At 49.2% G+C, this 23,444-nt stretch overlaps 2 protein-coding genes across 7 annotated transcripts in view; one reads left to right on the top strand and one right to left on the bottom strand.

The window, feature by feature from the left end:
* The first annotated feature begins 6,406 nt into the window (after window positions 1-6,406).
* On the top strand, window positions 6,407-14,716 carry CHDH (choline dehydrogenase). Its single transcript, XM_058549752.1, has 7 exons — window positions 6,407-7,150; window positions 7,836-7,987; window positions 8,776-8,905; window positions 9,958-10,092; window positions 11,452-11,594; window positions 12,051-12,153; window positions 13,170-14,716. Exons 1-7 carry the CDS (start codon window positions 6,448-6,450, stop codon window positions 13,586-13,588), a joined length of 1,785 nt encoding a protein of 594 aa, XP_058405735.1. The 5' UTR covers window positions 6,407-6,447; the 3' UTR covers window positions 13,589-14,716.
* A 3,231-nt stretch (window positions 14,717-17,947) lies between these two features.
* CACNA1D (calcium voltage-gated channel subunit alpha1 D) overlaps window positions 17,948-23,444 on the bottom strand; it is a 310,124-nt gene continuing 304,627 nt past the window's right edge. For all 6 annotated transcript variants that reach the window (XM_058561224.1, XM_058561213.1, XM_058561234.1 and 3 more), the window contains 3 exons: window positions 22,498-22,619; window positions 20,569-20,889; window positions 17,948-20,047 (listed from right to left, as the gene is read on the bottom strand). In XM_058561224.1, coding sequence (XP_058417207.1) covers window positions 19,754-20,047; window positions 20,569-20,889; window positions 22,498-22,619 — 737 coding nt within the window. In that variant the 3' untranslated portion in view covers window positions 17,948-19,753. The remainder of the gene's footprint in view (window positions 20,048-20,568; window positions 20,890-22,497; window positions 22,620-23,444) is intronic.

Here is a 23,444-nt window from a genome sequence, read left to right as displayed (position 1 = left end):
CACTAAGATACCACCTCATGCCCGTTAGAATGGCTATAATCACCAAGACAAAAAACAACAAATGTTGGAGAGGATGTGGAGAAACAGGAACCCTCATACACAGCTGGTAGGAATGCAAATTGGTGCAGCCTCTATGGAAAACGGTATGGAGATTCCTCAAAGAATTAAAAATAGAGATGCCCTATGATCCAGCCATCCCACTACTGGGAATCTATCCAACCCACCTGAAATCAACAATCCAAAGAGGCTTATGCACCCCTATGTTCATTGCAGCATTATTCACCATAGCCAAGAAGTGGAAGCAACCTAAGTGTCCCTCGACTGACGATTGGATTAAGAAAACGTGGTATATATATACAATGGAATACTACTCAGCCATAAAAAAGACAAAATCGTCCCATTTGCAACAACATGGATGGGCCTGGAGCGTATTATGTTAAGTGAAATAAGCCAGAAAGAGAAAGACAAACACTGTATGATCTCACTCATATGTGGAATATAAACCAACACATGGACAGGGAAAACTGGACTGTGGTTACCCGGGCAGTGGGGGTGGGGGGTGGGCACAAGGGGTGAAGGGAGTTATATATGGGGTGATGGACAAACAAAAATATACAACCCAAAATTTCACAATGTTAGAAACCATTAAAACATCAATAAAAAAAAAAAGTTGAAATACACTATTAAAAAAGTTCTGATATAAAAAAAAAAAGAAGAAATAGAGACTCTGAATTGATCAATCACAAGTAAAGAGATTGAAACAGTAATCAAAAACCTCCCAAAAAACAAACATCCAGGACCGGATGGCTTCTCAAGAGAATTCTACCAGACATTCAAAGAAGATTTAATACCTATCCTTCTCAAACTATTCCAAAAAATTGAAGAAGACGGGATGCTTCCTAACTCATTCTATGAGGCCAACATTACCCTGATACCAAAACCAAAAACAACACAAAAAAGGAAAATTATAGGCCAATACCACTGATGAACATAGATGCAAAAATCCTCAGCAAAATATTAGCAAATCAAATACAGCAATACATTAAAAGAGTCATACACCATGATCAAGTGAGATTATACCAGGGATTCAGGGATGGTTCAACATCTGGAAATCAATCAATGTGATACACCACATTAACAAAATGAGGAATAAAAATCACATGATCATCTCAATAGACAAAGAGAACGCATTTGACAAGATTCAACATCCATTTATGATAAAAACTCTCAATAAAATGGGCATAGAAGGAAAGTACCTCAACATAATAAAGGTCATATATGACAGACCCACGGCCAACATACTTAACGGTGAAAAACTGAAAGTCATCCCTCTGAGAACAGGAACAAGACAAGGGTGCCCACTCTTGCCACTCTTATTCAACATAGTACTGGACGTTTTGGCCAGAGCAATTAGGCAAGAAAAAGAAATAAAAGGTATCTAAATTGGAAAGGAAGAAGTAAAACTCTTGATGTTTGCAGATGACATGATTCTATATGTAGGAAGCCCTAGAGAATCCATCAGAAAACTATTAGAAATAACCAACAACTACAGCGAAGTTGTAGGGTACAAAATCAACTTACAAAAATCAGTTGCATTTCTATACACTGATAACGAACGAATAAGAAGTCAAGAATACAATCTCATTTACAATCACAACAAAAAGAATAAAATATCTAGGAATAAATTTAACCAAGGAGGTGAAAGACCTATACATTGAAAACCGTAAGATATTATTGAAAGAAATGGAGCAAAACATAAAGACATAGAAAGATATTCCATGCTCATGGATTAGAAGAATAAACATAGTTAAAATGTCTGTATTGCCTAAAGCAAGCTACAGACTCAATGCAATCCCAATCCCAATGACATTCTTCATGGAAATAGAACAAAGAATCATAAAATTTAAATGGAACAACAAAAGACCCCTAATAGCCAAAGCAATCCTGAGAAAAAAGGACAAAGCTGGAGGCATCACAAATCCTTGACTTAAAAATATGCTACATGGGCCGGCCCCATGGCTTAGCAGTTAAGTGCACATGCTCTGCTACTGGCAGCCCGGGTTTGGATCCCGGGCACGCACCGACGCACCGCTTCTCCATGCTGAGGCTACGTCCCACATACAGCAACTAGAAGGATGTGCAACTATGACATACAACTATCTACTGGGGCTTTGGGGAAAAAAAAGGAGGAGGATGGGCAATAGATGTTAGCTCAAAGCTGGTCTTCCTCAGCAAAAAGAGGAGGATTAGCACAGATGTTAGCTCAGGGCTGATCTTCCTCACACACACAAAAAAAATATGCTACAAAGCTATAGCAATCGAAACAGCCTGGTGCTGGCACAAAAACAGACACACAGATCAATGGAACAGAATTGAAAGCCCAGAAATAAAACCACGCATCTATGGACAGCCAGTCTTCAGCAAAGGAGCCTAGAACATACAATGGAGAAAGGAAAGTCTCTTCAATAAATGGTGTTGGGAAAACTGGACAGCCACATGCAAAAGAATGAAAGTAGACCATTATCTTACACCATATACAAAAATTAACTCAAAATGGATTAAAGACTTGTATATAAGACCTGAAACCATAAAAATTCTAGAGGAAAATATAAGCAGTACACTCTTTGACATCAGTCTTAGCAGTACCTTTTTGAATACTATGTCTCCTTAGGCAAGGGAAACAAAAGAAGAAATAAACAAATGGGACAACATCCGACTAAAAAGTTTCTGCAAGGCAAAGGAAACCATGAACAAAATGAAAAGACAACCCACCAACTGGAAGAAAATATTTGCAAATCATATATCTGACAAGGGGTTAATCTCCAAAATATATAAAGAACTCCTATAACCCAACAACAAAAAAACAAACAACCTGATCAAAAAATGGGCAGAGGATCTGAACAGACATTTTTCTAAAGAAGATATGCAGATGACCAACAGGCACATGAAAAGATGTTCAACATCACTAATTATTAGGGAAATGCAAATCAAGATTTGAATTTAAAACTAGGTATTTATCCAAAGAATATGAAATCAACAATACAAAGAGATTTATGCACCCCTGTGTTCATTGCAGCATTATTCGCAATAGCCAAGATGTGGAAGCAACCCAAGTGCTCATCAACTGATGAATGGATAAAGAAGATGTGATATATATGTATAATGGAATACATTCAGCCATAAAAAAAGACAAAACATCTCATTTGCAACAACATGGATGGACCTTGAGGGTGTTATATTAAGTGAAATAAGCCAGACAGAGAAAGACAGACACCATATGATTTCACTCCTATGTGGAAGATAAACAAACACATGGATAAGGAGAACAGATTAGTAGTTAGCAGAGGGGAAGGGGGGAGGGCAAAAGGGGTAAAGGGGCACATATGTATAGTGACGGATAAAAACTAGACTGTTGGGGGTGAGCAAGATGCAGTCTATACAGAAACTTATATATAATAATGTACATCTGAAATTACACAATGTTATAAATCAATATGACCTCAATAAAATAATTTTTTAAAAAATAAGGGAAGAAAGTATACTTACCCACTGTGGTAAGTTTACCAGTGTTCCCCACGCCCCGCCCCCCCCCCCCCCGATTATATCCATGTTCTAACCCTAGAGTCTGTGAATACTGTTACCTTATATGGCAAAAGGGACTTTGCAGATGAGATTAACAATCTTGAGATGGAGAGATTATCCTGGATTATCCAGGTAGTCCCAATGATGTAATCACAAATATCCTAATAGAATGAGATGCTACTATAGTAGTAGGAGATGTGATGACAGAAGCAAGAGGTTGGAGTGTAGCAAGGAAAAGGTTACTAGCCAAGGAATGCAGGTGGCCCCAAGAATTTAGAAAAGGCCAGGAAATGGATTCCCTCCTAGGGAGCTTCTAGAAGGTACCAGCCTTGCCAACATCTTGACTAGCCCAGTGAAACTGATTTCAGATTTCTGGCCTCCAGAACTGTAAGAGAATAAATTTGTGTTGTTTTAAGCCACGAAGTTTATGGTAATTTGTTAACGCAGCCATAAGAAACTAATACAACCAAAATTTTTACTGTTTCCATTGCTCTTCATTTCATTGTATAGACTGAAATTTCCATCTGGTATCATACTCTTTTTGCTTGAAGAACTTGAACATATCTTGCAGTGCAGGTCCACTGGCAATAAATTCTCTCAGCTTTTGTTTCTCTGAAGATGTCTTTATTTCTCTTTCATATTTGAAAAATATATTCACTGGGTATAGAGAGTTCTAAGTTTACTAGTTTTTATTTGTTTTTTCCCCTTTCAGTACTTTAAAGTTGTCACTCGATTATCTTCTGGATTGCATGTTTTCTGATGAGAAGTTTGCTGTCACTCTTATGTTTATTCTTCTGTACATAATGTTTCTTTTTTTGGCTGGCTACCTTGATGATTTTCTCTTGGGATGTCAGCAATTTGCTATGACATACCTAGATGTGTTTTTCTTTGTATTAATCCTTCTTGGGACGCTCTAAGCTTCTTGAATCTGTGATGTTTTGTCTTTGGAATTAATTTCAGAAAAGTCTCAGGAATTATCTCTTCAAATATCTTTTCTCCCCTGTTCTCTCTCTATCCTTCTCTCCCTTTCTCCCTTTCTCCCTTTGCCCCTTCTCTCTGCTCCTCCCCGTTTTTCCTTTTATCCCTCTCCTCTTTCTGGGACTCCAATTATCTGTACTTTAGATAGTTTGATATCATCCCATAGCTCTCAGTTGTTCTGTTCTCTCTCTCTTTCACTCTTTCTTCTCTTTATATTTCCATTTGGATAATTTCTATTAATCTAATTTTTGGTTTCCCGTATTCTTTTTTCTGCTATATCCAAACAAATTATTCATCTCTGATTTTTTTTTATTTTTAGCATTTCTGTTTGTCTCTTTTTTCTAATAGTTTCCAACTTTTTGCTGAAATTGCCTGTCTGGTCAACATGTTGTCCACCTTTTCAACTAAATCTTTTAAAATGTTAAACTTGGTTATTTTAAAATCTTTGTTTGATAGTTCTAACATCTGGATGGGTTGTGCCTTGGTCTAGTTTTGTTAACTACTTTATCTCTTGATGAGTCATTTATTTTTCTTGCTTTGTTGTGTTTCTTATTTTTTTATTGAATGCTGCACCCTGTGTGTAACAGGATAGTAGAGATTAAGGTAAATAGATTTTATGTCTAGAAAAGGGCATGCCTTTTATTCTATCAGGTCATTTTATTCTATCAGGTCAGGTCATTAGTGCGGAGTGTTGAGTCAACCTAGTTGGGAGTTAAGTGGTCAGTTGCTGCTGCCTTGTGCTAGTATGGGGCCTGGAGCACTGGAAGGTTCTTCTCAGTGTTCCTGCTTCAGACTTAGCCTTCAGGAGAACCTGGCTGCCTCTTTCTCCTGTGCCTGCATGAATGGGGAGTGAGTGGGAAGCAGGAATCTTTCTCTGCACTCTTACCTCTTAGCCTGCCTCCATTGATAGGCTGCTGTTGTTACTTGGTGTAGACTCATGGAAGGGGTGGGGGGATTTGTCAGGGTTTTCTTGAGGTTTCGCAGTTCTCTTCATGCAGCCTCAGTCTTGGGCAGGCCTTGTGTGCCTGAGCCTCATGGGTGGGGCTTTCTCAGATGTTCTTGTGTCAGTGGAGGTCTTGATGGAATATCCTGGTTCTTTTCCACCTCTGTGCACCGAGCATGTTGGGACTGATTTGAACATTGTTAGGAAAGGACCCTCCAAAACTATTGGCGTTTCTTTGTTAAAACTTCAGCACCCTACAGAGTGATCTTTGAAGACTGTAGCTCTGACTCCATCCCCAGCTGAAAAGCCCTCTGGTGCACCTGATGGCCCTCAGGTCAAAGGCTTTGAGTTCTGCAGTCTTGAGCCTCTCACCCTGGCCTTCCTTCAGTTAGTTAAGTCTTGTCTGTCTCCCAAGCCCCAGACCATCAGTTTTGAGGGCAGATATCTTTTTCTCTGTGCATTGCTAGAGATGAAGTGGTGGCTGGCACATGGTAGGGGCCCAGCAACTGTCTTGAATGGATGAGGGATGAGTGCAAGCCTGGAAAGCCCTTACCTCCCCTGCTTTCCAGCAGAGAGACTCCTGCCCAGCCTCCAGGTTCCTGCACAGATGTCACAGAGAAGCCTTTCTGGGGACTCCCCAAGTTTGGGGAGGGGCCTCTCTTCTGTGCATGTCAGTCCTGGCATAGATCTTGCAGTACTGGTATTTGTTTGTACCTCTGCTCCCTCCTCCTAGTTCCCCAGGGCAGGGACATGCCAGCCACGCCTGCCCTACCCAGCCCTGGGCAGACACATGGTGAGCCTACAAGGAGACCTTTGTGGCACCAGCGTGGCTGCCCTAGCTTTGGACTGATTCTGTATGTGCATGCCAAGTTAACATTTTCCTGTTTTAGGAAAAGTGAATCATCACATTCCCTTCCGTGGATAAGAGGACTTGGGCTGGAAGCATGTGGTGCGTCCTGCGAGGCTGGAGGCGACAGCGTGTAGGCCCATGGGGAGCCCTGGGACAGCAGTGGCCCCTGGGCATCCATGCTCTGGCCAGTGCGGGCTCCCGGAGTAGGGACGAGTACAGCCATGTGGTGGTGGGTGCCGGCTCCGCGGGCTGTGTGCTGGCCAGACGGCTCACGGAGGACTCTGACAAGCGTGTGCTGCTGCTAGAGGCTGGGCCCAAGGACACGTATGCAGGGAGCAAGCGGCTCTTGTGGAAGATCCACATGCCCGCAGCCCTTGTGGCCAACCTGTGCGATGACAGGTACAACTGGTACTACCACACGGAGCCGCAGCCAGGCCTGGACGGCCGCGTGCTGTACTGGCCGCGGGGCCGGGTCTGGGGAGGCTCCTCGTCCCTCAACGCCATGGTCTACATCCGCGGGCACGCTGAGGACTATGACCGCTGGCACCGAGAAGGTGCCGCAGGCTGGGACTATGCACACTGCCTGCCCTACTTCCGCAAGGCCCAGGGCCACGAGCTGGGTGCCAGCATGTACCGCGGCGGTGAAGGCCCGCTGCGTGTGTCCCGGGGCAAGACCAACCATCCGCTGCACCGGGCATTCCTGGAGGCAGCACAGCAGGCCGGCTACCCCCTCACCGAGGACATGAACGGCTTCCAGCAAGAAGGCTTCGGCTGGATGGACATGACCATCCACGAAGGTAGCGTAAGGCCCCCATCCCCCACCTCTCTGGGTCCTCCTTTTTTTAAAGAAAGAGAACTACTGTCTATCACAGCCCCATCCCTCCTGACCCCATCATGGTCAGCAAGTGTGGATAAACTCGCCAGGTATGAGGTGGAGGGGGTGGGACATATGGCACCCCCTACAGGCCACAGAATACAACCCAGAGCCAATGAAAAGTGCCTAGGAGTTGGCAACACCTTGGGCATTCTCTGGGCCTCTGGCCCCAGTTGGTGTGGATAATGGAGGGTCAGGTCTCTGAGCAAAGAGTCCAAAGTCCTCTTCAAGACTTATAGATGAGGAAACTGAGGCACAGAGCAGAGAAGGGCCTTGCTCACAGCAGGAGAGAGGCAAGGCCAGGGGGACCCAAGCCTCCTGCTTGCCTCCACAGGGTTCTCACCCCCTTTTATCAGCCGCTTCTGGTCTCTGTCATCCTGTCAAGGGTGAAGGCTATTTTTTCACCCGCATCCAGGGACCCCTAGGTATATGTGGGTCTCAGTTGGGCAGGGTCTTTTGGGCTCAGCCTTACTTTGAAGGCAGAGCTTGCACGGTCAGGGGAAGGACAAATTCCCTCTTGCTGCAGCGCCTTCCCTCTTTCCCCTGCACAGGTAGGTGCCGGGGGAACGGGCAGGGGCTGCGCCTGACACCCTTGCTCTGTCCTGCAGGCAAGCGCTGGAGCACGGCCTGCGCGTACCTGCACCCGGTGCTGAGCCGCCCAAACCTCACCGCTGAGGCCCAGACGTTTGTGAGCAAGGTGCTGTTTGAAGGCACCCGTGCAGTGGGCGTGGAGTACGTCAAGAATGGCCAGAGCCACAGGGTGAGCGAATTACGGCGGGGCCAGGCAGCTCACAAAAGGAAGGAGGTGGGCAGGGACCCCGGCAGTTGTGCTCGGTGTGGGCAGGAGTCATGCTCTCGTCCCCATCAGCACTGTGCCAAGGAGTGAGCAGCTGGTGGCAATGGCCTGAAAGACTGTCCCTAGGGCCTCGCAGGAGGCAGTGGCCTGTGGAGGTGAGGAAGCCCCCCGTCCAGCCACTGCAGAGAGGCTGTGGTGCCCTAGCTGTGAGTGAGTGCCCCTGTGAGCCTCGTCTGCCCCTCCCTGCCTCAGAGCAGCCCCTCAGTGCCTTCCACACCTTTTCAGAAATTGATAGGTTTATACTAAGGCTTTAGAAACCATAAATGTGATCATACTCCGTATTTCTGCCCTGCGCTGTCCCCCCAGCGGTGTGCGAGCATTGTTCCGCATCCCAGGTGAAGATCCGGCTCACTGCTTGCTTTATTTAAGCCTCTCTTGGAGTACCTTTTATCATTTTTTTCCTTTAAGCTCTACAGTCTTGTTTTGTTAAGACCATCGTTACTGTCTGGCTGTTGCAGAGTGTATCAGAGTAAGAGCCACGCTTTAGTAATGACCGCATACCGTAGCTGCATGTGTGGGGTGCTTTCAGCAGCATCAGCATGCACCCTGAGCATCCTCTTCCTCACTCTTGGGCCTGTGAGCAGGATCTCTGCCCACCACTTGGGTACGTCACGCCAAGGCCACATTCTGAGGGTTCTGTCTGGCTTTTCGGGAAGGGAAGTGTGACTTGCATGGCCCTCTGCCTCTTCCAGGCTTACGCCAGCGAGGAGGTGATTCTGAGTGGAGGCGCCATCAACTCGCCACAGCTGCTCATGCTCTCAGGCGTCGGCAATGCAGATGAGCTCAAGAAACTGGGCATCCCGGTGGTGTGCCACCTCCCTGGTGAGCCCCCTTCCCCACTGCTCCCCAGAGGGCGTCTATGCTAAATAAAATGGTTTATTGTATTGTATTAGCATGGAGTGGGGAGGGGACAGGAGTCAGTGCTCCTTGGAACTGTCACATTCTTCCCATGAGCCTGAAGTTCCCCTGTGCCTCACTGGACAGTCCTGCCCCCTGGGGACCCCAAGTCTTCGTGCTATTTTCCTCTCTGCGCCAGCCATCCTATCTCATTGAGAGGCAAGGCCCCTCTAGCAGGGAGCATCTGCCCGTAAAGCCCTCTGGGCCAGGCTCGGGAGGGTCACCAGGGCAGCTCTATGGAGAGAGGGGTCCAGGCCTTTGTGTTTTCCATCCTCAGAACTCACCAGCTGCCTTGACGTTAAAGATGCCAACTCAGTGCTCCAGAGCATGCTTTTCATGTTAAGACAATTCTCCCAGGCCTAAAACTTTTTATAAACTGTCTTTGATGCCTTTCAGGGCCTGGCCCTGGCTCTCTTGCCGTCTCTTATAACCCAAGCTCCTGGAGGCCTGCGCCTTTTTGCACTGAGGCTTCATAAAAAGTCTTTGAAGGTGCTGTGAAGGTCTATGACAGTTACCTGCCCAGTGTCCCCTTGACCTTGGATGACCTCACGCAGCGTCTGCACAGCACAACGGGGCCTGCTTGCCTCCTTCCTCAGGCCAGGGGTGAGGGTGAGGCTGGCAGTCCATCTGCCGTCAGCCATTCAGCAACGGCTCTGCGAGCGGTGCCTGCTGCAGGCGGGGGCCCTGCCCTCATGGAGGGTGCTACTGTAGCAGGAAGGCACCTGGATGGTTACAGGTGTTGTCCTGGAGTGACAAGGGCAGGTGGCTTTGGTGGCATCTAAGAGGGCCGGACTTGGTGGGGAGTGTGGGAATGGTGTCCCTGGGAAGTGACCTTTAAGCTGAGACCTGGGGAATGATCAGGCACTGGCCTGCCAGATAAGTGGATGGGGAGAAGTTTTCAAAACCAGGGGGATGTTGAGAGGCCAGCTAAGCCCCCTTTGGTAGCCATTTTTCCTCACCACTCCTTCCCGTTTCAGGGGTCGGCCAGAACCTGCAGGACCACCTGGAGATATACATCCAGCAGGCGTGCACCTACCCTATCACCCTCCACTCGGCACAGAAGCCCTGGAGAAAGGTCCGGATTGGTCTGGAGTGGCTCTGGAAGTTCACAGGTGGGCGTGCTCATCCATGACCGTGGTAGAGATGGTCTGTGGGTAGCGCAGCCTTGTTCCTGAGGTGCAAAGCAAGGGCTCTGGCCCCAGGTTGCTGGTTCGAAGCTGAGCTTTGCTATTTACCTCAGCTCTTTGAGCCTCTGTTTTCTCATCTGCAAAAGGGGGAGACACAGTTCCTGCCTAACGGGCTGGTGTCAGGACCAGACGCAACAGCACAGCACCTGCCTGGGTCCTCAGGCGCTAGGTGCTGCTCTTCCTTAGAGATGGACAGTGATGGCCTTGTGCTGGACACCATCGGGGGTCCAAGGAGCCAGGAGAAAAGACGCAGAAAGGCACTTGGTACTACACTGCAGATACAGCACCCATTGCTCAGCATTTTCCATTTGTTCTCAAGCTGAGTCTCAGAGTACTGAGTGTGGCCAGGAAATGGGGCTTTGAAATCCTGCTCACTCAGCATGTATTTCTCGCACACCTACTGTGTGCTGTGCTAGATGGTGAGAAGTGCCAATAAGGCAGGTTCCCTCGGGGAGTTTTCACTTTAGTGGGGACAATGGAAAGAAATCAAGTAAACATGCTAAGTTTTAAGTACAGTGAAAGAAAGATCAGAATGCTAATTCAACTAGAGGATGGTGGCAGAGGATCTGAGAAGCAGGAAGGATATGTGCAAAGGCCCTGGGGCTAGGCATCTGGTGGGTTTGAAGAACTAATATGTTGGGCTGGGGAGACTGCAGCACATTGAGGAGGAAGCAGTAGTGGGAGGTGGGATGGAAGAGGGCCTGAGCTGGATCATGAGGGCTGGTTGTGTGTGAAGGGTGGGCTGCAGGAGGCACAGGTAGGTGGGAGCACCAGCAAGGAGGCCACTGGAGCCACCAGGTAAGAGGTGATCTGGGCTTGGACCGAGGTAGGGGTGGTAATGCCAGGTAGATGGGTTCATGTCGATTTTGGAGCTGAAATTGGTGAGACTTTCCGATGGGCCGCATGGTGGGTGATAAGGAAGAGGGAGGAGGCAGGGACAGCTTGAGTTTCTGACTTCAGCCTTGTGTGAAAGGAAGAGTCGGGGGGTGGAGGCTGGGCTGGGTGAGGGTCAGGATGCCCGTGGGACATCAGGTCTCAGAGATGAGTTGGAAGCAGTGGAGTCGAGGGAGAGGGCAAAGCTGAAGACCCTTGGCATGTAGCTGGTATCAAAAGCCGTGGTACTGGGTGAGCCCACCTCGGGCAGAGAGGACAGAGTCGAGGACTTGGGTCCAGGCCCCAGAATAGAGGCCAGGAAGAGGAGGAGGAGCTGCCCAGGAGAGAGGAGGCCGGCTTACCTGCCACACCCTGACTTGCTCTTCTGCCTCATCTCCTTCTGATCCTCAGGGGATGGAGCCACGGCCCATCTGGAAACAGGTGGGTTCATCCGGAGCCAACCTGGGGTCCCCCACCCGGACATCCAGTTCCACTTCCTGCCGTCCCAAGTGATCGACCATGGGCGGGTCCCCACCCAGCAGGAGGCCTACCAGGTGAGCAGATAGTCTCATCTTCTTGGCAGGCCACATTCTCCTGCTGCAGCAAGGCCTTCAGGGAGGGGGCCCAGAGCCTGTGCCTGAGTGGGGAGAGGAACCGGGGAGCCAGAGTGGAGTGAGACAGTTGGCATGGTACCTGGAAAGGTGAGACCCGCTCCTAGCTCAGGGCATGTGCGCTAGGTCCTGAGCACAAGAAATGGACAAATGAGGCTGACTCTGCCCGGGGATTGCCAGCCCCTGAAAGTTTTGGACAATCAGGTATAAAGCCGGGAGGCAGGAGTGATTCATTGAGGGGGTTTTTGATCACTTGTGGAAGGGTAGCGGGTAAGACGCAAATACTGAAATGGATCTGCTCTGAACTGACTTTGGATATAGAGTCCCATCCCTCAGGAAACCCAGGGCCTCTCAGTTGGGGGGCTGATGCAGGTCACTGCTTCTTCTGGGTTCTTCTAGGTGCATGTGGGGACCATGAGGGGCACGAGTGTGGGCTGGCTCAAACTGAGAAGTGCCAACCCCCAGGACCACCCTGTGATCCAGCCCAACTACCTGTCAACAGGTAATTCTCCAGTCACCTGTCTTCCCCAGGCCTGGGCTTGCTGGGCCATTGATTGAGTGAAGGCCTTTATGGGGTTCATGTTTGTCCCTGACCACATTTTCTGAGATAGAGTCACTCTCTGTCCTCCCTCTGCCCCACCATTCTAGCTGTAAACTTGCACATGCCGCTATGTGGTGGCCTGGGTCATCTGAAGTAACCCTGAGATGTCATTTTACACAATGGGGGAGATTTGAAGCTTTCAGAACAATCTACCAAGAGGTTCAAGGAGATGTCGCTGTGTACATACAGCTCACGGAGCGTTTTTCCTGCCATTACTGTGAGCATCCTCTAAAAGTGAATTGTATTCCCGGGCCTGCCTCTTTGTGTGCAGCAAAAATGAGCATGCCACAGTGCTGGCCCGGTGGTGCAAGTGGTTAAGTGGGCGTGCTCCGCTGCGGCGGCCCGGGGTTTGCAGGTTCGGATGCCAGGCGCGCACTGATGCACCACTTGGCAAGCCGTGCTGTGGCGGCGTCCCATATAAAGTAGAGGAAGATGGGCACGGATGTTAGCCCAGGGCCAATCTTCCGCAGCATAAAAAGAGGAGGATTGGCATCGGATGTTGGCTCAGGGCTGATCTTCTTCACCAAAAAAAATAAATAAATAAATATGAGCATGCCTTATCACATAGGTTGTGCCCAGCAGTGACTCATGGGGCACTCACGGCCACACTGTGGCAGAGGCAGGGCTTGTATTCTCATCCCCAGTTTACAGATAAAATTCAGATCCCCGATTTAAACCTAGGGCCTCTGGGGCAGGCTGTGTCCATCCAGGATGGTGCCTGTTTGGGCTCCATGAGCCCCTGCTTGGTTGCAGTGTAACCATCTGTGGGTAGGTGACAAGCAACCTGGTGGCTCAGACCTCCATGTCCCTGAATTGTGTCCCCTGGGGCAGCTTGTTGAGCCTCTCCATTCTGAGAATCTTCCAGCAAGGCCAGCATCGTAAGAGGTGGAGTCTCACCTGTTTCTTTTCCTCGACAGAAACTGATATTGAGGACTTCCGTCGGTGTGTGAAGCTGACCAGAGAAATTTTTGCACAGAAAGCCCTGGCACCATTCCGGGGAAAAGAGCTCCAGCCAGGAAGCCACGTCCAGTCAGATAAAGAGATAGACGCCTTTGTGCGGGCGAAAGCGGACAGCGCCTACCACCCCTCGTGCACATGTAAGATGGGCCAGCCCTCCGATCCCACTGCTGTGGTGGATCCGCAGACCAGGGTGCTTGGAGTGGAAAACCTACGGGTGGTCGATGCCTCCATCATGCCCAGTGTCGTCAGCGGCAACCTGAATGCCCCCACCATCATGATCGCAGAGAAAGCAGCCGACATCATTAAGGGGCAGCCTGCACTCTGGGACAAGGATGTCCCCGTCTACAAGCCCAGGACCCTGGCCACCCAGCGTTGAGGTAGTCACTGCCTGAGAAGCCCCCTGACAGGCTAAGAGGACCAGTAGAGCCCTTGCTCCAAATGCTCTTTCCTGAAACTATCTAGAACGTTAGGATTCGGTGGTTGAGAATTGGATAATTTCTTAAGAAATGAGACCAATAGTGCTGGTCAGTGAATCAGGTTCCTTTCTCCAGCATTTCCCTGTGGGCCCTTTGGGGAAGGCCAGTATTCTGGTTGCTGCTCCTCCTCCCTGCCTCCTGGAGGGATGGCAGAGGGGCAGGAGGCCAGCGGGGGAGGATGATTAACTCCTGCCATGTTCTTGTCTTGTGTTCATGGTGCTCTCCAACCCAGGGTCCTGCTGCCTTCCTGGATCCTGGTCGGACTCAAGGAAGGTGGTTCCTTCCCAGGCCTCCCTCTGAAGGCCAGCCCCTCACAGAGCAGGGGTGCTGTGCACCGAGGCTGGGTGCTGGCTAGACCTGCACTGGTTCTCCAAGGGGGGCGTCCTCCATCTCAGGCTGCAAGCTGTAGCTGAGACCACGAGTCGCACAGTCAGCTCAGCGTGTGCAGAAGCCTCCAGCGTCCCTGTTCAGAGGGGAAAGCTGCCCGCTGAAAGAAACACAGCCTTCTCCTTTCTCTTCCGCTTCCCGATTTCACTCCCAGAGTGAGGCAGGAACTGGTGCTCAGTTGCGTCACCCTGAGGGCCTTGCAGTCCACCTTGCCGATGCTCTGGTTCTTATTAAACACGATCAGCCCAATGAGAGGATTTCTGGACCTTGTTCAAGGAGAGAAGAGTCTGGAGGGACTCTTCGCTATCATAGATTTCATAATTTAGCATTTTGAAAGATTTTCTTGTTACCAGGAAACCTGGAAACCCAGAGCAAAGCCCACATACCAGACCGCCACTCCATGCCAAAGCAGCCAGCCCGAGAGGACACTTTCCTCTCAGACTGGGGAAATGACTCAGCAGTGGACAAGGCTGGCTAATTCCTATTCTTCAGACGTCCGTGGGAACAGACCAGGGTGGAGCCAAGACTGACAGAGAAAGCAGTCAAGTAAAACTAGGCACCCTGAGCCTGTGAAAATGTAGTTGAGTGAAAGAAAAATAAATTGGCAAAAGATTTGAGTTTTGTGGGGAAAAACAGTTACAAGTAGCTCTTGATCTTTAAACTTCTTATAATTCAATAATATAACCCAGTAACTTATTTTTGAACTGAGATGCCTTATCCACACTGTTCCGACGAGGTAATGAAAACTAAATGCATTTTGTATTGATTTTTCTGAAGCCATCCAAAGCTACCATCTATGGCAGGGAAGCAAAGAATTGCTACGTGGGAACCTGCCAGGCTGGGCCCAGAATGAGGGTCAGCTTCACCCAGGATCAGAGTGGACTGAAGTGGCTTGGAGGCCTAACAGCCACAACTTATGTTTCTGAGGAAGACCTTCCAGGGAGGTGAAAAGAAGAAAACCATCACACCTCTCCTTCCTTTAAAAATTTTAAGCAACTCTTGTTTGATCTTACCTGTATCTTGCTTTATTTTCTATTCCAAGGGAGAGTCAAGAAAGAAAATTCTAAACTGCCAAGAGATTTATTTCTTCTAGAGAGGAAGAAATGCCCCACAGCCGTGATCCACAGCCATCATTCTCTGGTTCCTGGAGCCGCCTGCAGGGGCAGAGGAACAGCAGACAAGTGCAGGTGCCAGCCCCACTCCTCTGAGGGCCAAGAAGTAACAAGTTGGGGGGGGGGGTCCCAGGCGACCGTGACTATGCTGACCTTCTCTGGTGTGGTATGGCAGGTGACACAGCCATTCAGCTCTGACATCTCTGTGTTCTCTGGTGTCCTCAGCCTCTGAGGCAATGGCTGATTTGCTACTGTGGCTGTAACGTAAGATAAGCAAAATGACATGCGATAGGAGGAGCCTGTCCCTGTTCGGCTTGATGACATCCAGGCCCGTCTCCCACTCTTGCTTACAGGGCCTTGTTCCATATGATCACATGATTTAGCCATGCACAGCAATAAGTTTCAAAAGAGAAGACCGTCAGTGTTATAGATCAGGACCCACAGAAGGTAAAATGGAAAACTGTGCTTTTGGGGTTCAGACATAGGACAGAATATTCTGATAAGAAGCAGTTCCTCACGAGCCCTGACAGGTGAGTGCGGTGGCCTTCTGAGCAGAGTGGAGCAGTGGCTCGTGCCATAACAAGGGGGCTGTCTGAAAGTCCCACCATCACGAGGGAACCTTCGACCTCAGAAAGAGGGCAGTTGGCTGAGGAAGCCAGAGAGGGGAGCAAAGTGCCGACTCGAGTTAGGGAGGATGAGCCACAGGCGGCCCATGGGGAACACAGAGACCAGGCCAGCACTCGGCCTCTCAAGGAATCGGGCAGACTCTGTCATTTAAGCCCCTTAGCAAAAAGCTTGTGATACCTAAAAACCAGAAGAATGCATTTTTCAAAAAATGGTTGAAAAGGCATAACAGAAGGCTGTGCATGTACCTAGTGAACAGCTCTGAGGAGCACTGACCCCTCTGAAGAAGCCTGCGTTTAAGCTGCCCCATCAGCAGAAGGTTCTTCCTGGTAGAAGAAGGGACAGAACATGCAGGTGTAGGAGCAGCCTGACTGCAGCATGACCGGGAGATGGCGGGTCCCACAAGCAGCAGGTCTGGCGCCTTTACAGACAGCGTTTCTGCTTCAGGAACCACCATTTCCATAAATTCAAAAATAGATTCTTCTCTCCAGACAAACCACATTCCTCTGCCCAAAGGTTGTTTCATATTTCCACTGACCGACCTAACATCACCTCTAATACCTAGATCCTTTTCTCTTAAAATTCAGGAAAACACTCACCCTCACCACTGGCCTTGTCTTGAGACCCAGGCAGTCTCCCATCTCACCTGCCATCATCCCACCCCTACAGGGTGTCCTCAAGACCACTCTCTCAGTTGTTCCCACGTTGGAAGCAAGGGCCCCAGGCCTGCTCCTCACTCTTGCCTGCTCTCCCAAATCCCCAGTAGAGGAGGAATATATTTTAGAAAAATAAAAACTTTTTCAACAAATTAAAGTGTAGCTGGAGTCCATTTCTTTTTTTTTGGTGCAGCAGATTGGCCCTGAGCTAACATCTGTTGCCGAGCTAACATCTCTTGCCAATCTTCCTCTCTTTGCTTGAGAAAAATTGTCACTGAGCTAACATCTGTGCCAGTCTTCCTCTATTTTGTATGTATGTGGGATGCCACCACAGCATGGCCTGATGAGTGGCGTGTAGGTCTGCACCCAGGATCCAAACCCACGAACCCCAGGTCGCCAAAGCGGAGCACGCGAACTTGACCACTATGCCATGGGGCTGGCCCCTGGAGTCCATTTTTGAGTTGGGTAGGCTCATAAAGAAGCCAGAGCTCTGTGCTTGATGACAGTTCTATCGCTAACCAACTTTTAGAACAAATCGACCACCCACCATAACAATAAGATCCTTTGTAGGAAAACAGGCAATTGGCAAAGTTAGTTACTTTAGACCATAAAAATCAAACATCAAATAAACTAAACTGCCCTGGTTTCTTTCACAAGCGTGGGATCAGCAATAAATAAAGTGGGTTTGTCAAGCAGGTAAAGCCTATACTGTGCACCGAGAAGCTTCCAGGGCCTCCACAACCTGCCCTTCCTGGCCTGGGGCTGATTCTGAAACATGTTGGACTAGAGCTGGGAAGCGCGACCTGGCCGAGCTGTCTGGATGGAAATCACAGAGACGGTTATTAACGAGGCTCTTGCTCGCTGATAGTTAAATCAGAGCTCCTACTTCCATTTTGTGATATTACGAGAAACACAAGGTTAATGACACTAAATGCACTGCTCCTGGGGACACAACAAAATAATTTTTTTTAGGAGGTGGGATGGGAGCCAAAAAGGAAAGACATTTAATCTTAAAACTTTTCTAAAACAAAGAAAAAATCATGCTCTACAACTTCAGATTTTTCTTACAAAGAAAAATTTAATGTTAGATGCGAGGTTGCAGCAGGCTTAAAGCAGACAGATATGAGGAGTGGTGCAGCCCGTAAAAATCCAGTTTTTAGGTACTGACTGGCAAAGATCATCGCCCATACCAGAAACTTCAGTCCTGGTCGGGCGATGCTGGACTGATGGTGTGAAGCCACACAGTAAGACCCACACCCAACGGAGAAACACAGTCCGAGATGAGGCGACAGTGGGTTAGCCCTTTAGGAGAAATAGTGCTCTCTGCAGCTGGTATGAAGTTACCATCAGCACCAAAGGAGCCAGGAAGGTAAGAAGAAATCTACATAATTACAGAACTGCCCTCAAGAGTGCCCGCCCCTTCTAAAGCTCTGACTAGCAAACACCAGCTCTTTGCAAGGAGAGCTCCCAAAGACAATAAAATTATTACACAGTTTTATTCTGAAGAACATTTTGCATTTTAATAAAAAAGAATTTACGTCAGGAAAGAGTCATTTACAAACCTTGAAGTGTTTTTGCTTGGATCTGGAGTAAGAATGTCTTAAGAAGAGGTCTGTAAGGTCTTGATAACAAAGTGTTGTTATTTACAAAAAAAAAAAAAATTAACACGTTGTCTATGTAACATTTAAAAATTTTGAACCCAAAATTGCTACCTGTCTTTTTGACTGCAGGGAATCCCTGCCAAGGTACCTTGATAAAGTCGGCATAATTCTGTGGACAGAAAAGGAAGCCTTGACAAGTCTAATGATCCAAAAGTGGGTTTCCATCGGGAAGTACAATCAGCATGTGAGTGCATTCTAGTGAAAACTTCAGCCCTCATTCAATTGCATATAAAAGCCCTCAGAGAGAACACAGAGTACAGCAAATGTTTTATAAAAAGGCAGCAATACGATTTGTACAGACCCCGACATTCTAATCCTGCAGATCTTCACTTTGCTCCCTCCGTCCCCCCGCCCCTTCTCCAGCACTCCTAGTCCCCAGGGGATAAGAGCAAAGGGACTTCATTCATCTTTGCGATGGTTTCTGCACCAGAAATGCAAACATGTCCTGTGGGGGCAGCTGAGAAAACCAGGACTGTGAATGCCATAGGGTCAGAGCAACCAGCTTGACCTCCTTTGTCATGAACTTTTCAGAGGGTTAGCAGAGGAAAAAAGACAGTTGCAACCCATGGTGGATCAAAAGGTACAATATCAAATCATAGAACTTGCACCCAAAGACAAGACCGCGAAGAGTCATCTGGTATACCTTGTGTAACGATAGGCTTATAGTGACTCAAAATATTTTAGAAAAATCTCTGTAGTGTCAAGTTCTTTTGAACTTAAAATTGTACCCCCAAAAGATTTTCACTGACTAAATGAGAATTGGCTCTATTTCTTCTACTTCTGGATAGCCCAAGTAAAAATACTAATAATTTCTAGATTTCAGTGGGGAACTACAATTATTAGGACCCATGGATATTGCTGCAGTTCAAATACGGTACAATAATTACAAAATATAGACCATCTCTTTACAAATACAAATTATAGTATATTACAAGTCATGTACAGTAAATCTATAATTTTTAAACAAACTAGCGTATCTAAGTTTACCTGGGTGCGAGTGCATTATTATTCCAGTTTACGATTGCCCTTAGCCTGACGGTCAGACACTGACCGTCGGAGCGATGCTCTCTCATGTAAACTGGCGTCACGTAACAGAAGGGTTCTGCTCCCTTTCAGGATGACGGCTGGTAGGTAGCTCCTGACTTACACACTGTATTTCAAAACAGCTAAACAGGAACCAGGAAGCAGTGTATTTTGGGGGAAAGGGTGTAAAAATGGATATGCTGGGCCCAGTGAATGTCTGATATGCTAGACCGATGGCTGAGGTAATGACACAGGTATGGTGATCGTCATCACCTGTAACCTTCCCCACCGTGCTTGCAGGCGGGTGGGCGTGGGTGAGTGCCCCAGGCGCGCTCTGGACGAGCGGGCGGGGCTCGTCCGACCTCCTCGCCGGTCCTCTGAGAGGGCTGGACCTGCCCTTTCCCGCAGCTGGGGCTGGACACGTGTGCACGGCTGTTCCCTACCAGGTTTATGGCTTCCTTGAGGCATGACATCACTTGTACAAAAGTCTAATTGAACATGGACTCCACACTAGTGCCTAAACTTTCCTAACTACGAGGCACTTTTTCCCTGGCCCTCCGGCGCCCCACCTGAGGCCAGAGTCAGTCCGCCCCTCCTGGGGGCTACAGGGTAGTGATGCATATCATTTCATCTGCCAGGTCCTCCTCATCTCTCCCGGGGTCCGGCTCTTCGTCACTGTAGCCCGGCCCGAAGTCCTGGAGCTCATAGTCCTGCCGGTGTGCGCCAGAGCCCACGTCCCCATTGGCCCGGGGATGCACGTTCCCGTTAAGCAGGTTGCTGGCTGCACTCTCCATCTCGTCGATGGTTAGGTCACAGGCATCGGCGATTTCGTGTTTTGTCGCCGACACGAACTTTGGGTCCCTTGCATACCGTCCTAAGCCTTCGGATATCAGGACCTGTACAGGAAAGAGGATCCATGGTATGAATGCGTAATAAGGCTTTGCCAGGGGAAAAATGACAGAAAAACCACCTCGAGCATTAACTGCATGATGGGCTTTTGGGACTCAGCCAATCAGGTTTGCTAGACCTTGTACATAACTACACGTAAATGTAAATGGCTTTGGCTTTGAAAATGTCATGGAGCTCAAAAACTACACATGGCCCAACAAGAGTGAAACCCATTGGGGAAAAATCTTTTAGTATAAACCGGTAATATTTGCAGGAACAGCACCCATAATCCTAGGCACAGCTGATTCATGAGACTTGGCAGTGGCAGTGTTTTATATTCGAACTTTAAGTACCATCCTTGCTTCTAACAAGTGGGCAGAGTCCAGATTCAAAGTGATGCCCCCTGGCTCTGGAGCCCACCCACCTGCAGAACCACCACCCAGTCCTCCTGAGCGAGGTTCTCCACAGTTCCACCTCTGCTGTGCCTGGAGCCTGCCCTCCTGTGGCATACTCAGTGAGCTATACTCACAGCCTCCACCAAGCTGTCTGCGCTCCTCTGCTTGTCACTGTTTTTGTTGCGGAAGCTGCTGGGGACAGTCAGGCTGGCTGGTGTGAAAGTCCGATAGGAGATGCCAGGCTCATCCGTGTACCACGAGCTGCGATGCAGGGACGGCAGGCTGCCGTTGACCTGGTCCAGGGCCTCCGACCGCTCGACCTGGATCAGGGGGGTGTAGCACAGCGTCCAGTCCCGGTACGGGGGGGTCGCTGGAGGGGTGGCCCATGACCTGGTTGAGTGGCTCGGCGAGTACTTCTGGGCTTTAGTTGAATCTAGGCCTGCAACTGCCATGATCTGAGGAGAAAGGGCAAGTGGGGAGACCAGAGGTCCTCAGAGGTCCAGGCCTCAGGCCCCCTCAGAACAGACCAAGCGTGAGGCACTGTTTCACAGGGGCAGCCTCAGACGAGGACTTGAAAAGGACATGAGCACAGTGAGTAAATTAGATGTATTAGCAGTAAAAATTTGGCTTTCTAGCAGACTGTATTTTCTTTTTCCCCAAATCCATAATGTATTTCCAAAGACTGTTCCCAAGTAGGAAACAGTTGCTAATTCATGAAATTGCTTTAGAACGTTAAAGACTCAGGGAAGATGTACAAGCTGTGGTGTATGAACATACCACCCAGTTCACTCTGGGTTTAAATACAAAAGTACTTTCAGGGCAAACTAGCGATCCTCAGCACTGGTAGGGAACACAGCTGGTTCTCTTCACTAGAGCAACTCGTCACATGGCCAGCATTTGGTCTGTTCTGAAGCTCTGGGCACAGCCCTGCTCCTTCCACCTACAGCTGCACCATGGTAGGTCTGCCCTGGCATCCCACTGCACAGAGGGACACTGAGGCCCGGTCTTGTGAACAGCACAGGCCCGTGGCCAAGTCGGGAGCCACGACCTCCCGAGGAGGCAGTGCAGACAGGCAGATCTGGGCCTCGTTGGGGCAGAGCAGCAGAAAGAAGACCGTCTTCAGGCTCGTGCCTGTGTAGACTGCCAAGACTGCTTGGTTCATGGTATCTGATGGCCTGGACCTTCCCAAGGGTTGTCCTTCTTCCATGATAAAACAGGACACAAGTAAAAATTAACGTAAAAACTGAAGGCAGAGAAGTAAAACATTCGCAGAGAGATGTGAGCAGAAAATCTGAAATGTGGTTAGTGCAAGCTAAGGACGCTCAGGGTAAGAAACCAGCTGGGAGAGCTGGCTCAGCAGATTTACAGGCTGGGGGCCCTGTAGGATGGAGCTCTCCCTGCCTCCCCCCGCCACCAACACATACACAAGTGGACAGATCTCTGACGTGCTCTCTTCAGAAAGAAAAAGCACCCTATCTTGTCCTTGAGGCAAAGCCCTGGTGAGTGGGCTCCAGTCTGCACTCCCTCCTGTCCAGCCGCCCTCGCTGTGTACGGGTCCTTCTCCCTGGACCAGACTGCCATTGCAGGCAGAGGGGAGGTCCACCCACCCTCGTGACCATGGGGCCCTGCCTCGAGACAGCTCCATAAACATGTTCTAATGAAGGAATGGCCTCTCAGAGCAGGTAAGGGGCAGCGCTGATTGTTCAGGGTCAGCTGAGTGGTCCCAGGTGGTCTTCAGTGCTGGAGGCATGTGGGGGAGAAGACTGTGGACTGAGGCTGAGAGCCAGCTCTGGAAGCTGGCAGCCTTGGATTCAAATGCCAACTTGGTCACTCACCTCCTGTGTGAGCTCGAGCATGTCACCTGCCCTCTCTGATGTCTGCTTATCCATAAAATGGGGCTCATGATAGTATCTATTGTTGTTACAGGATTGAACCCGAGGGTATGTGAAGGTTCTTTCCTTCCCTTCTAGTGCTGGCAGCCAGGGGAAGGCGGTGTCCTGAGGGTGGGTCCCATGCAGGGTGCCCCTCGGGCCCTGGGGGAAAGGCCAGGTGGGCCAGCTCACCTGTTGCTGCATCAGGTGCAGAGGCAGGGCCGTGCGGTGGGGGAAGGCGGGGGATGGCGGGACCTCCTCCTGGCTGCTCTGCCTGCGCAGGCACTCGAAGTTGAAGGAGGACCTCCGGTGGGCTGAGGAGTTAAAGCACACAGTGTGGTTGTTAAAGAAGTTCTCTGTCAGGACTCTGGGGCTCTGGGAGCCAGGGCAGTCCACTGGACATTCAGCAGGGACCCCAGGTGGTACGTCCAAGAAAAAGCATTTGGTAGTGAGATCTCAGAGCTTTGGAAGGGAGGATGAAAAAGAAACCCAACTGAGGGATGTTTTTAAAAAGTGCAAGCTGGTTTCTTGTAAATGCCGTGCCTCTTCACAAGGGGAGGAGCTGAAGGCAGCCAGAGGGCAGCTGTTCTGACGCGAAGCCCCCGGCCCTAGTTCCCGGCCCTGGGAAAGCAGCATTTCAGGTCAAGTACAAGCTGTCATTCTAGAATCCCACAGACACTTGCTGACTGCCCTGTTCTCACCTTGGGGGCCGCGGTATCTTGCTGGTGCTCCCGTGTTTACACCCATCTTAAAGGGAGTACCTTGCTAGCTGCCCTATCAGCTCAACCAGGTAACAAGCAAATTCTCTCGTTGGGAAAGACCCAGCTTCTCTAGCACCAAAGACAAAACCAACAAAAAAGAACACTTCTAACTTTAAAGAACGTGGCTGTCCTGTTAACAGCCACTCTGGATAGAAGCTTATACACAGGCTGAATCATGACAAGAGATTCAGAGCTTGGGGCTTCATGGGGCACCAGGCCCAGGAGGTCAGCCTGGATTCTGGGTCCCCAGGCACAGGCCAGAGGCCTCCCCGTGGAAACACCTCCACCCTCACAGGTGCTGGCACGGTGCGTGGAAGCTGCTCTGGGAGCCTTGGCGATAGTTTGCAACCGGGTGGCCAACTCACTCCAACAGCTCCT

The sequence above is a fragment of the Diceros bicornis genome, chromosome 2, assembly GCF_020826845.1.
Source record: "Diceros bicornis minor isolate mBicDic1 chromosome 2, mDicBic1.mat.cur, whole genome shotgun sequence".
NCBI lineage: Eukaryota > Metazoa > Chordata > Mammalia > Perissodactyla > Rhinocerotidae > Diceros > Diceros bicornis.
Note: the sequence above shows the minus strand (reverse complement) of the source record. Positions and strands in the feature narration are given on the sequence as shown.

Excerpts from the sequence above, each read along its gene's own strand:
- CHDH (XM_058549752.1), top strand. The coding sequence starts at position 6,448 with ATGTGGTGCGTCCTGCGAGGCTGGAGGCGACAGCGTGTAGGCCCATGG. Across the intron at positions 8,906-9,957 it reads GGTGGTGTGCCACCTCCCTG|GGGTCGGCCAGAACCTGCAG; the intron begins GTGAGCCCCCTT and ends TTCCCGTTTCAG. Across the intron at positions 11,595-12,050 it reads CCCAGCAGGAGGCCTACCAG|GTGCATGTGGGGACCATGAG; the intron begins GTGAGCAGATAG and ends GGGTTCTTCTAG.